The following is a 13,698-nucleotide window of genomic DNA, read 5'->3' on the forward strand; positions in this document are numbered from 1 at the left end:
GAGGCCGCTGCGCTGGGTGCCCTTCGCCCGGGGGGTGCGGGGCCGTGCCGCCGGTGAGTGCTGGGCTGGCGCCTGCCTCGCTCGCTCTGGAACCTCCGGCAGCCGACTTCATCGTTCGGTCGAAGACGTGCCCCGCTGATGCTCGGTGCTTTTTTGAGTAACGGGGGAAATCTGTACGGTCTGCGGGGCCCTGGGGGGGCCGAGTCACCTGCCTGTACGCAGAAGCCGTGCAGCGTGCGGGCGTTACGCGGGCGGGAGGGGATCCCGTCTCTCCCTCACACGGCACCTGGGCCATTCGTACTTTATTTCCTGCAAGGCAGCTATTTTGCACTAAGACCTGCGTGCAGAAGCGCTCGTGGAGTCGACCTGGTACCCCCTGAACCCCTCAAGGAGGTAATTGCTGTGGGGGACTTCGCAGACGCCAGAGATGGCCAGCTCCTGCTCTGCCTCCAGCTCCCGCTCTGCCTCCGTCCCCCCCTCTGGCGGGTGCCTTTCGCACATCAGAAGCTCGCTTGTACCGCTCCAAACCAAGCACTGACCTGGTTAAGCTGGTTTGGGATATCTTTTTTTTTTTTTTTTTTTTTTTTTTGTATTTAAAAAAAAAGTTGTTTTTGGGTTTTTTTTTTTTTTTTTTTTTTTTTTTTTTGGTATTTTTTTTTAAAAAACAGGATATGCCGAGTGCTTCCTTTTGTGCCGCTGACCTTGCAGGGGGTGGGGGAACAGAGAGAGGGGGCTTGACCCGCTGGTAGTACTAATCGTCAGGGCTTGACAGAAGCTTTGTTTAAATATGATACATTGGAAAATTAAGCTGTGGTCAACCCGCAAATTCTGGAAGTTTTCCCTCCGTTGAGGGAAAACGCTGGCAGCAGCCTGTGGGAGCTGCTTTCCAAGCTCCGGAGGGCAGCTCTCTACCCTTACGTGACTCGAGGGTTACGATTCTTTGTGTGTTTAGCGAGAAAAACAAAACTTTCAGCCTGGCACATCTCTCTTTAAATGACATTGTAGGGCTTCTGCTTCCCATAAGCGTGTGCCACCTCTGGTATTAATCCAGATATTAATTAATTTCAAGTGCCTTGAAATCTTAGATTATCATGGTAGATGCTAGCCCATGGAATGGGCTTCCCTTCTTTTTTTCTTTATATGTATAAATGAGCCTGGTGTTTGAGGAAGGTGGCGAAGAGCTGTTTTGATACCCCAGGCTGGGCTCATCCTCAGCACTATTACTTAGTACCTTTTTTTTATGGTTACCAGCAATGGTCTCATTTTGACTGAATGAGCCAGCTGGGGACACAGTGGTGAAAAAGGCACCGGGAAAGTACCTGGACTGTTTGCCTCATCCTTTTTTTCCCAGGCCATCTGCTTTTAGGGTATGAAAGACATGAGCATGCTCTCTGCCCCTGGAAGTGAGGAATGGTTACCCAATTGCTGCTTGTATTTCTAGTTTTTGGGAAGAGGAGGGCGGCCCTGAACTGGTTGCAGGCAGTAACGATGTGGGGTTTGACCCTTGGCAAGGGGAGCTGGAAATCCTCACCTGCGTTCTGGTCTGAGAGGGCACCTCGTGTGGGACACTGCCGCGGCTGCTTTGCCTGCCCTGAGCAAGTCCTGGAAGGCTGGAGGATGACCTGGGTGGGCGAGCACCCTGGGCCGGTTCTGTTCCCGTGTTCTCTACTTCTGCCCCGCATTTCAACTCGGATCCGTCTCATGCAGATCAGGCCTCACATTTTACACCCTGTGACTTCCATGACAGCAGACATCCCCCTGGTTTTTAACGCTATTGCTTTTTCTGTTTTTGTAGTCGGTGAGGAACACGGTATTGGTGCTCGCATCACCTCTGACTCTGCTCCCGAGCCTGCCCGGACTCAAATATCCTGATAACCGGCACATCCGAGTTGTTCAGTGGTATCAATTGCCCTGGTCATTGCACGGGGGCAGAAGCAGCCGGGGGCAAGGGGGCTGAAACATTCGCACTTGGCAATAAATTATTTCACAGTCCTGATTTTCTTTTACTGCGCTGATAGGGACTTTCGTTTTATGGGAAAGCTACATGGGGCTGCACGATGGGGCATGGTGCTCTGGTTCTGAATTGGCAAGATTTGGTTGGGTTTGAATAGGAAAAAAAAAACAACCCTTGGACTTTATTTTTTTTTGGTTAAAGAATTAAATCGCCTGTGATTTTAGCTCAGTCTTTGAGTGGGGGTAGTCTCTGTAGTATTTGTTTGAGAAATACAATATTTGCCTTTGCAAGCAAATGGCGTTGTCGTATTTGAGTTATTTTGTGTTGTTTCCATTACCGTCAGCGAGGACTTTTCTTCTCAGTGGTTCTCGAAGTCTGCTTTTCCCCTGAGGTCTCCTTTGATATGAGTATTCTTTTGGGATCTGTTGTATACCAATTGTGTGTTTTTCTAAGCTAATGTCTCCATGTTGATGCAGGCACTGAAAAAATTCACCAACATAGGAAAGTAATATTACTATTAAAAAAACCCCCATCCATTATGCTCCCTCCCATATGTTTTAATGGTAATCTGCTTCTCTGAAATCCCCTCAAAATCCATCTCAGTATCTGGATTCCTTCAGTCACGTTTTTCTGCTATCTTTGTATCTTCCTAGAGACAAATTCAGAAATTGAGATTTTTTTAAATACGCCATTGCACTGACATCTTTTTCTTCCTGTGTCTGCCTGGCTTGAGGAATAAAACTCTTGGGCATAGTGTATTTTGCACCATGATTTTGGCCATTGATTCTAAACAGAGAATGATGCCAGTCAAGGGAAAATGATTTTTCATTTTGCTAAGACTAAATTAATATTTGGTCTGCATTTTTCTTAGTAGAGGCATTTAAGCTTTGCACGCTAGTAACTGCTGTTGAGCATCTGTCAAATGGCTGGGTCAGAGCTCTTGGAAACCGAAGGTGAACGTTCCATGGTGATGATTGTAACGCATCCCGCAAAGCAGCTCCGCAGGCTTTGGAAACGCGCGGTGAGCGTGTCCCTGCGACGTCAGCAGCAGGGTGCGAAGTGCCCAGGGGTGTCGGGGTGCCCACGCGGCGGGAGGGCAGGTCGCCCAGCCCTGCCGACTCTTTGGCCAACCTTGGGGGCCGAAGCTTTGCTGGGGAGCAGACTGCAGGCGGGGGAGGCGAGCAGCTCCCGGGGAGCCCCAGTGCTGCACAGCGGGATGGGGCTGGGCTGGGCTGGACTCGCCGGAGTCCATCATCTCTCCAGTGTGAGAGCCTGGTGGGGAGGGACCTTCCTGGTGTCCGCAGGTGGGCTAGGAGCTGAGCCCGGCAGCTCTTCTCCCAGGAACGCGAGCAGCAGCTCATCCTTCCCCACTCCAAAGGAGAGCGCCTTTGAGTCTGCCTCTCCTTTAGGGTGAACTCCTGGCTCCAGTAAAGCCAGTGGTAGAATTGGCTTTGGCAGAGGCGGAATTTTTGTTCCTGGGGTTTAGCAGCTCTCTGCATGGCAATAGTCTTGCCAGGGGACAGTTTAGCTCTAAGGAAGGCTTTTATTCTTTCACATAATCTGCAAAGACATCTGTAATTACTGCTGGTAACTAAGGCAACCCAACTTTATAGTTGATGCATGCATGCAGCAGAGCCACAGCGACGGGCGTTTGAGATGCCCTTGTGTTGGTCGGCGTGCGGCCGCGCTCGGGCAGGAGCTGCGCTGCGGGCAGCTTGAGCCGAGCCCTGCCTGGAGAGGAGGAACGCGGTGTAGATAGGGTTGTGATTGCTTCGTGGGCTTAACTGGGGACTCTTGAATCAGGGTCGGTTTCTTCTGCTTGGGGACAGCATTGAGAGGCCAGGCAGGAGGTGGCGGTGGGGTTGGCACTCTGCAAGTAAGAGCCTCTGCTTATTTTAGGAGAACCCTGCTGTGTCCGTAACGAGGATGTTCATCTGGCCCAGGGAAATTAAATCATTTGCCCATTCGCTCGGTGCACAGCCTCGGTTAGCCCAGGAATAGAACAAATTGCTCCTGGCAGCCGGCTTGCGAGCCCCGCTGGTGTGGCAGGACATCAGCCACGCAAGGTGAAGATGCTGGGGGCAAAGTCCCTGCGGTCACGGGGTGCGGGAGCTGCTGCACGCCCGGGCGGTCTCAGCCAGCACCTTTGGTCAGAGGACTCTGTTCCTCCTTTGCTTTGCTCCATTAATATAACAACGGTGTAATAAGTGTAACAGTTCTTAGCGTCGTAGGGAAAAACCCCTCAGGAAAGGGCAATGCACTGCGCTGTTCCGCTCGGCGCAGGGGTAGCGTCTGCTCTGTGGCAGGCTGCGTTTGCTTGGAGCCTTTAGGTTCTTGCATTTTTACGTTGGAAATGTGTCGGCAATCTCTGAGAGTGCCTGCATGGGGGTGTGAAATCTTTCTCCCAGATAAAATCATCCTCTGTGCATTACTGGAACGCAGTTCTGTGGAAGCTGAGTCAGTCTCAAAGATGAGTTAAAGGCCCTTGGCCATTAATTTTTTAAATGTGTTTTTTATATGAGTCACTTGGAAAAACTTTAAATAGCTTATCTTGATTTTTTTGAAACAAGTTTTTAAGCAGACAATCTGGAGTATTTTCTTACAGTGAGCCTTTGGCAAAATGTGAAATCCACCCCGGCCAGTAAAGCTGAGGAGGCCTTTTAGGATGCTTTTTAAAAAGTTACTTTTGATGCTTTTTAGGAGGAACCAATTGATCTCTCTCAAAAATTCTGAAGCAAAGTTTTTGCTTTTAAAATACACAGGCAGGTGTTGGTGGGGTTGAGGCTTTATGAAGGCTTGTTGATCTGACGTTTGCTTTGGTGTTCGGTGAAACTTGCCGTGTCCTTTGAACTGTATCTCCTGCCAGTGGAAGGGTTTGAAAATGATGGATCCTTGGTCTCCGAGTGCGAATAAATAAATCGCAGCCGTGTGCTTTTTCTTATTAAAGCTGCCTCGTGATTTTTGAGAGCATCGCTTGATTTTGGACCCCGCGCGGTCTGTCTGACGATGACCGAAGCAGTGTCCCGCCCTAGGAGCGATGGGCACAGCCGCCCCTGCCCACCGCCTCTCAGTTTCGCTTTCTTTTTTTCTTTTTAATGTAATTTCTTTGTTTGGTTGTTTGGTTTGTTTGCTTCCTGTAGGTGTTTCAGCTTTGCAGACTGACAGCTGGGTCCCAGTCCCTTGAATACCGAACCAGAGGTACTCTGCTTCCCCTTTGCTGCCTCTTGACCCAGCCGTCCTAAGCGAGTTGGGTGAGGACTGTGGCGCAGCCTGGGGAGTTGTGTCCCTCTTCGGGGACAAGGGCTGAGTGATGCTGTGCTCAGCCTCGTGGCTTCGCTTGCGACTGAAACTATTTCACTTGCTCGGCAAAGTGAAGGAATTGGACTTGGCTGGTTTTTGGTGTTAACCCCTGTCTCAGGCACAGAGCTGGAGGCCGCCCAGTACGCAGGCGTGCGTTGGGGCTGGGTGCAGCTGGGCTGCTGTTCAGCCTCTTGTTTGTCGAAGAAGGACAACGCAGCCCATTGAGGGCGGCTTGAGGGGGGCAAAGAGCTTCGTGGGGTCTTGGGTGTTGGTAAGAGCCACTGGTCAGGAGCAGGCAACGGGGAGGGTGCGATGTTCAGCAAGGGGCTGTAAATTGTGAATAATTGGGTTTTTCAAAGAAAAAGTCCCTGAGTGTGAGTAGAGGTGTGTATAGACATAGGGGTGCATCCGTACGCACCTTAGCAGAGGCTGGCAGGCTGTTCTGGGGAAGGATCCCTCCACGCTTCCCTAGCTTTGTACCCTTCCTCAGACATCAGTCATCATCTGATCACCGGCAGAGTCAGGGTGCTGGGCTGCCCAGACCCTTGGTTTAACCCGATTCAGCCTTTTTTATCGGGATACAGCCCAACAAAGGATGGTGGCAGGGGGGAGGGGACAAACGCGAAGCTGAGGTGGTCCCCAGGCTGGTGCCTGGTGGCGATGGGGTCACCGCTGGAGGTCTGCCGTTCGCTTGGGCTTGGCTTTCGGTGTGGACAGCCTTGCTCGATTTCTCTCATTTGCCTGCTGGCAGGGCTGAGGGGTGAGCCCCGGGTGCAAGCAGAGCAGGGACCTGCCTCTATGCGCTGCCTTTTTCAGAGGTGGAAACCTTTAGCGCCGAGTGATTTCCCACGCTTCCAGATCAGGGAGGTATTGACCTGGTGTCAATTCTGTGCAAAGAGCCGATGCAATGAGGACGTGGATGTGCCTTAGGCACCTGTTGGCCTGGTTAAACATAGCACGTAACAGGGTGCATCTGGTGTGACATTACCTATAGAGCTGGTGGCCCTGGTAGGAAGGTCTGGTTTGATAGTTCTTTCTCTACGTTTCAGTGGCACTAAATAGACCTATTTGTAAAATGGAAATGGGATGCGGCCTCTGTAAAGCTGATGCTTTGGAAGCTGTGCAGGGAGTTTTAATGGTCTTTTTCTACTGGCCTCTATAGAAGAAGATACAAGTCATGTATTGTAGGCTTGCGTCTTTCAGACGGGACGTTGAAAACGAAACTTCTCTTTCTCTGGATGGATGTTGAAGTATCCATGGTACTCTCGTAGTTCCCAGTGCTGCAGTCTATTTCTATTCAGTGAAGCAATTATGTTCTGGCTTGAATTTCAACTTACACTGCTTTCCTGGCCTGAAGCCTGTAAGGCTGGGCTTTGTCCTCGAGTGTTTGGCACTTTTTCCTTTTCTTCCCCTCTGACTGAAACGTGGGCTGGGTTGGCTTTCAACATCCATGCAGAATTAGCTGCATTCTGCGATGCTCTTCCTGCGGTGAACCTGAGCCGACTAACAAATGTGCAAGTAACTCCATGCATAATACCCTGTGCTGCAGTTTTGTGATACTTATTTTTTAAAGTGTCATTGAATCAAACTTTCTACTCCTTTTTTTCTCCCCGTTTTTAGCATTAAGCAGAGTTCCCGCTCCTCTGAGGCAGCTGAAGATGAAAAGGACCAGCGCACAGTGACAGTCAACCCCTCTCACATGAGAAAGGCGTTCAAGGTCATGAATGAATTACGGAGGTACACTTCTGACTTAACGGGCACCCTCTCTGGTTTAGCAGAAACGTGCTGATTGGAACAGAAAGGCTTCTGGGAGACTTAAGAAAAAAACCCCAAAGTGCCATCTTTGCCACAGCTAACGGTTGCACGTAGGGTATTAATGAGCAAGTAGGAGGAGACAGCTAAAATACAGCCCTTATGTGGTGGGTTGCTCTTCCCAATCTCAGACCTCTCTATCTTCCCAGCAGAAGGAAGCCAGCTACGGCTCAAAAACGTTGTCTGAGCAATCGCCTTCATTTACAGATGATAATTCATTTAGTCTTTTCCATCACTTACAGCAACTTCAGCCGTAAACTATGTTCTTAACTGAGCTAATGGTCTGAAAACCAATAATAGAACATTACAGGCATTAAGACACCTACGCATAATTACAGACCAAAGATTATTAATGTACTGTTCTTATTCTCTTTAACTAATGGTGTCGCTCAGTCGGGGCTCAGCCCTCCAAAGTAGGGGGGTGAAAAAAAAGCAACAACTCGGGAAGAATGTCAGCACTCTGCTTGCACATTCAAAAGTCCTGATACTGGTCAGAAGAGCACACCTTGCTCCCTACACAGCTGCGTGGGTACAGGGAGAACGGAGGCTGAAAAACTGCCAGCCGACACAGCCTGCAGGAGCCGCTGCCATCCCACCGGCGATGCGGCGGCAGTGCTCAAACCCCAGTTGTTTTCGTGGTGGTTGTTATCCCACGAGCCAGAGAGAAGTTCAGCGAGTGTTTCTCCGACTCATTCATTTGAGTCCTTTACCATTCACAGAGAGGCTTAGAAACCCAATTTTTAAAGTAATTCCTCTGGAAAGTACATACGTGGTACACGTGAATGTGTGGGCTCCCTCGCTACCCAGGCGGTGTGATGGAAGCAGACAGCACCCTTTACTCTTCCTGCACCCTCAAAGTACTTGGAAGGTGCCGTAATGCTGTAATAGCCACCTCTCTTCCATGGATTAAGTAGTTTTCCCATATACACATTCTCTGGTGTGGAGAGGGATTAGAAATGCCTCCTTCCACAGATGTCTGACAGCAATTCGCAGTTGCACAGGAACAGAAAATGGAAATATCCTTCCCTTGTAACGATTCCATGAAGTGGAGTATGGGTGGGTTTTTTTTATTGGCATCCCTCTAGTCCTTTCTTTGTACTGAAAGCAAAGGATCTGAAAGTAGAGGTTTGTGCAGCTATATTCAGAAATCTATTGTGCTACTGTTGTTCTGCTGTTAATTGAGGCATAGTGGGAATAGCTGGAGATGGACGATGTTTCTCAGTGCCTGTAGTTAAGCTAGATCCCGAGCAATACTGCAGTGACAAAGCCTGGAAGACTGAAAGACGCCCTGCAGCACCTGCCTGAGGATTTCTTCTTCTGGGCACTCCTTTTTGTCAGCTCCTGCTGCTGTTCTGGAATACGCCGTTCTCAGGTCTATTGTACGTGCATTGGGCTGGCAATCCGTTAAGCCGTCAACAATCGGCGTTAATAGCTCCCGTGAGTGCTAGTGCCTCCAGTCACGTGCTCCCAGAAATCTCATACAGAGGGTCTGGAAAAATCTTGCTAAGCCTTTAACCTGTTTGCTATATGTTGCTCCCTTGAAATTTTTAGCTTTCGAATGCAGATGAAATTACGAGCGGTACTTTAGAAAACTATAGTCCCGAGAGGAGCTGAACAGAGCACCTTTTACATGAGCTGAAGGAAATGAGGAAGCCTCCATCAAGAGGCTGTTAAAAAGCTTCCCTCGTTTCCATCACCCCTTCCAAACAGGGGTGAATGTAGAGCACAGACTACCAGTTCCTACTTTCTTCCTGTTTTCCAACTATAAACCCCCCTTTCACAGATGTTTTGTTCACATATTCCAGCATACGGAGAAGAGGAGGCATGCCTCCTCCATTAGAAGCTCTCTGTGTGTTTATTTGATATGCAGTTTCCTAAAGACAAAGTGCAGCGTGGTGATAAGCAATTCTGAAGAGAAGGTGACATCTAGATTTACAGAGGCTGATCTTTTTTCAAGCTTGACATTTGGAAAGAACACCCTTATTTTGCATTTGTATGCTTAAACATCTTAAACCAACTTATTGGGAGGCTGAGCACTTCTAGCTGTCTGCATCTCCGGAGCCCTGTGCAAACATTAACTAATGAATCCTCCGAGGACATACGTGGGGCTGGTAGAAAAGGTCACTCGTTAATGAAGTGACTTTTCCAAAGCTGTACGATGAGTCAGTGGGGGAGCTCAGAAGTTTTTTGGTTTCTCTTTGGAACCCCATGCTTTGTCCCAGTGACTCTTAATCCCAGACTGATTCATGTGGTAAACGAAATCCTCAGGCCCATGGATAAATACCAGTGACTGACATCATCTCACTGGGAGATGGCTGGGGCAGCCTCGGCGCTGCTCAGTGCCAGGAGATGTTTGGTGGTCACGTTCTGTAGGGCCAAATGTGGAAGGAAGTACAGAACTAGCATCATTTTCCACCCTACCTTCTCTCTGTGGAAAGCTCTGCTGGTGTTCCCTTGCATGGCTATTTCTTGTCTTACAGATCTGCTAGAGTTTGGCTCTAGAGTCGTGCCCAAACTCCTAAGCTCTTGCGTGCCTTTTCCAAGCCCTGCTTGTTGGAGAGGTGGAAGGAGCCCCTTACCCATCCCTTCTTTGGGCAGCATGTATGCCTAGTTTGGCTTCCAGATTTTTTTTTCCTGGGAAAAGCAGAACCACAGGCAGGGCGGGGCTGTAGCATTGGGAGGATTCAGGCTTTGCTTTGTAGGCAAACACTGGTAGGAACTGGTAGCTGAAGGGTTAGAGGACCTTCCACTGGGATTTGGCAGAAGCTCAGGTGCCTTGTCTGTAACGGCGGGTCTTCTGCCTGCTTTTTCAGGCTATACCGACGTAGCTTTTTGCCTGACCGCGAGTCAAGATCTTTGTCTTTTCTGGTGTTTTTCCAGCAAGCGGCTCCTCTGTGATGTGGTGATTGTGGCCGAAACTGTGGAGATGGAAGCCCACCGTGTGGTCCTTGCAGCCTGCAGCCCTTATTTTTGTGCGATGTTTACAGGTACTCTTCTTGACACCAGACACTGTACTTGGGTTGAACGGGCCATTGCAAGCCCAGAGGTTTCTGGTTGTGTCCCCGGCAGGAGCTGCAGCGGAGGCAGTAGGCATGGCCTGCGGGGAAGGGGTTTCCTTGAGAGGAGACGTGCGGCTAGGTCTGCAGTCTGCTACGCTTGGTGGATGGTGCTGGTCATCCTTGTCTAATGCCTTGAGGCACAGTCTATGGGTATGGGGTGGTTGTAGGGGTGTGGGATGGTTGTAGGGGTGTGGGGTGAGTGGGTGGCATATGAATCACAGGAAGGGTATTGGGAGGTTTGGCTCGCTGCTTTTTGGGTTGGTTTTTTTTACCCCTTAACAAGACCTTGGGTCATGAAAACACATCATTAACATCAAGCACGTGTGCAGTGCCCTAAATGTTCATGGTGCACATCAAAGAAGTTGCTGGCACAGGAGTTGTAGTTTCAAGGCTCAGCCCTGCCGATGCTGATTTGCAGTCACGGATGTTTAATCTCCCATGGCACTTTTTTGCTGCTGCCCGAAATAACACCCTTGTTCTCTCGATCCCAGTGTGTTTTAGCAGCCCTGCCTTTCTGCTGGCTGCGTTGCTGCAGCCCCGTGTATTTTGGTAATGGCAGATGCAAGCTCAGCGTGAAGGAAAGAAGAGGACAAAACTCATGCTGTGATCTCCTGATCCCTATAGCGCGGGCCCTTTGGAGGCTCTGCCCAGGTGGGGCAGCAGAAGAAAGCCGTGCCAATCCCAAGGCAAGGGAGCGACCGACTTGGTTAAGTCATTCTAGTAAAATTAGTCTGGTCAGGAGCTGCTGAGCTTCCTTTCCTTTTCCTTGCTGTCCTTCCCAGGATAGAAACTGGCTTAACCAAATACAAAGAACATGATTGTATACTCCAGGGAAGGGCTGTTACCGTCCCACAGCTTCAGAATAAATTTTGCCCCTATTTCATGTTCCTTTGCCTGTGGTCTATGGGTTGCTTCTTCCTTTTAGAAGCCTTGGTGTTAGACCTGGTTTTATTTGCTGTACTGGAAGCAGAACACCACATGTCTCAGGAAAAAGCTTGTCATTTGGGAAGCTTTTTTTCCCTTCTTCAATGGAGGGGGTGGGAAAAACCTCAGGTGTAAACAGATGTCTGAATGTGAGGCGAGACGTGGGGTTCGCCATGATGGCTTTACCAGTGTGGTGAGCTAAGGCGGAGAGCACTTGTGCTCTCTAGGGCCCTGGCGCTGCACGGTGGACGTGGGTGTTGGCCATGGCGGTGAGGAAGAGGAGCAAACCCTGCTCAGAGGCCACCACTTGTGCAGGGCACCTCGGGGAGGACTCGCGAGTGCTTGTGATGCTCGTTCCTGACGAGAAGTTTAAAAAAATCAAAAATCGTTGGAAAAACCCTCTGATCCTTAGAGGTCACCTGAGCGGGAAGGCGGTGGTGCAGGGCTGCTCATGTTTCCATGCAGGAATTCTCCGGGCCGTGTAATCCCTCACGCCGCGAGTTAAACAGTAATCAGCTAACCGCCGTCATGTGGCCGGCTCGGCAGCTCCCCTGGGTGGGTGACAGCCTCGGCGGGCGCCGCTCCCCTCCCCCTGGCACATCCCCAGGGGCAGCAGGTCAGGCAAAGACCAGTTCTCCCTTTGCCTTTGGTCCAGCTAGTCCCAAATTTCTGAAGTCTGGATCTGCCTCTTGCACAGACCTTGTGATCTCCTTCCAGCTCTGTGGTGCTTCACTCTCTGGAGGGGGAGATTTTACAGTCACAGCTTGAACATTGGTAACATTGGTTGGTGGTTGTGGCTTGGGTGGTTTGGTGTTTTGTGGTTTGGTTTGGTTTTTTTTTTGCATTCCCCATCAGCGATCAAAGCCAGTGGCTTGGGGGCAGCCGCACGGCATGGGTGTCTGCAGGACTCGGCGGGAGCTGCTTGTGCTCGCTGAGTCCCCACTGGAGGAGCCGCTTTCTGGGGGCACGGGGAGCAGGAGGGGTCCCCGGCAGCCACATGGTAGTGAATGACCAGGGTAAAGCTGTGAACAGCAGGAACCAAACGGAGGCCCACAGCTCATCCACCCTTGCCTGATGCTTGCTCTGCAGGCCCCGTCCCTGTAGGCTGGGCTTGCCTTTGGACTCATGGGTGACCTTGGGGTCTTCCCTAAACCACCTGGTGTCCTCTGGTTAGGCATTCCTCTTTGAGATAGCCTTGGGAAGTCTGAAAACATGCAGCCACATCTTAGAATCGTAGAATCATAGAATGTTTAGGGTTGGAAGGGACCACTAGTGGTCATCTAGTCCAACCCCCCTGCAGTGAGCAGGGACACTGCTGACTAGATCAGATTGCTCAGAGCCCCATCCAACCTGGCCTTGAATGTTCCCAGGGATGGGGCCTCCACTACCTCTCTGGGCAACCTGTTCCAGTGTTTTACCACCCTCAGTGTAAAAAATTTCTTCCTTACCTCTAGCCTGAACCTACCCTGTTCTAGTTTAAAACCATTTCCCCTTGTCCTAACACAGCTGGCCCTACTAAAAAGACGTTCCCCATCTTTCCTATAGGCCCTCTTTAGGTACTGGAAGGCCACAATCAGGTCTCCCCGTAGCCTTCTTTTCTCCAGACTGAATTGGTATCTTCCGCTGCTGGAGAAGAGATGGGACCCAGCACTTCCCACCTGAGTGTCCCTTCCCATACTGGCTTTCTAGAGCATTTTGGATGGTGGCTGGTCCTCGCTGGCACCGTCCTGTGGTGATGACTAGGGGCAGTAATTGCCATCCATTTAGAAGAAAACATAATAGTTCCAGAAAGGATAGCAGATATTTCAGCAGTGCTGCTAGGACTGCTCCTGTGAGATACGGGGGGAACTTTGGAAGTGCTGGAGGAGGAAGCAGCAATGCAGAAACCTCCCTTGCAGGTCTCGCGTGCCGCCTCAGAGCGCTCGCCCCACGCCCGAGAGGCTGCGGTTTTGTTACCCGATGCACTCGTGTTCTCCTTCAGCACATCTCTGACTCGGGAAAGAACAAAAGCTGGAGCTGTGCGCTGGGAAGCCTCTCTGGCGTGCGGTACGTAGGCGGCAGGGCAAGCGGCTCTGCTGGGTAAGTGGGGCACGGCGAGCTGCTGTGGCTCTGAACGTAGCTTTATCTCGTGACAAAGCAGGAGAGCTCTGCTCTCCCCCTGCCCTCGCGAGGAGGGGGAAACGGAGGAAGCACCGCTGGGTGTTGAGCGTCGACGCGCGAAGGGCTTGTCTTCACGAAGGACTGGTGCCTGCAGTGTCTGTCCCCTAAAGAGGGTCTGCTGGGAGCCTGCTTTACCTGCCTTTGCTTCCCCCTACCCGTGCCTCGTGCCTGCCCGACCGCGGCGGTGCGGGGACGGGGTCTGTGCAGCGCCTCCTGCAAGGCAGCCCTTTCTCACACTGCCCCGGGGTAGGAGAGACGATGCTGGTGCTTTGAATCATTCTGTAATTAAGGTATCGGGTAAGGCTCGGGTCTGGCTTGTGAAAGACATCCTAGGGGTTGGCTTTTGTAGGCTTGGAGGAGGGGGCAGCTCGTTGCCTGCTCCTGGTCTGCGCCAGCCCCTGCCCTGGTTCCCTTGCAGCATCTCCAGGTTCCCCCTCGCCCCGCAGCGCTGCAGCACCCTCTGGCAAGCGGTGGGCACACGACTGGCGC

General features: G+C 51.0%; 1 protein-coding gene across 1 annotated transcript in view; it reads left to right on the forward strand.

The window, feature by feature from the left end:
- Positions 1-13,698, forward strand: part of KLHL3 (kelch like family member 3) — a gene marked incomplete at its 3' end in the record, with an annotated part of 49,810 nt that overhangs the window by 5,594 nt on the left and 30,518 nt on the right. The window contains exons 2-3 of the mRNA XM_009641234.2: positions 6,875-6,991; positions 9,947-10,053. Of these exons, the coding sequence (XP_009639529.1) occupies positions 6,954-6,991; positions 9,947-10,053 (145 nt within the window). The remainder of the gene's footprint in view (positions 1-6,874; positions 6,992-9,946; positions 10,054-13,698) is intronic.

The sequence above is a fragment of the Egretta garzetta genome, unplaced genomic scaffold (genome assembly GCF_000687185.1).
Source record: "Egretta garzetta isolate BGI_Z169 unplaced genomic scaffold, ASM68718v1 scaffold26, whole genome shotgun sequence".
In the NCBI taxonomy this organism is placed as follows: domain Eukaryota; kingdom Metazoa; phylum Chordata; class Aves; order Pelecaniformes; family Ardeidae; genus Egretta; species Egretta garzetta.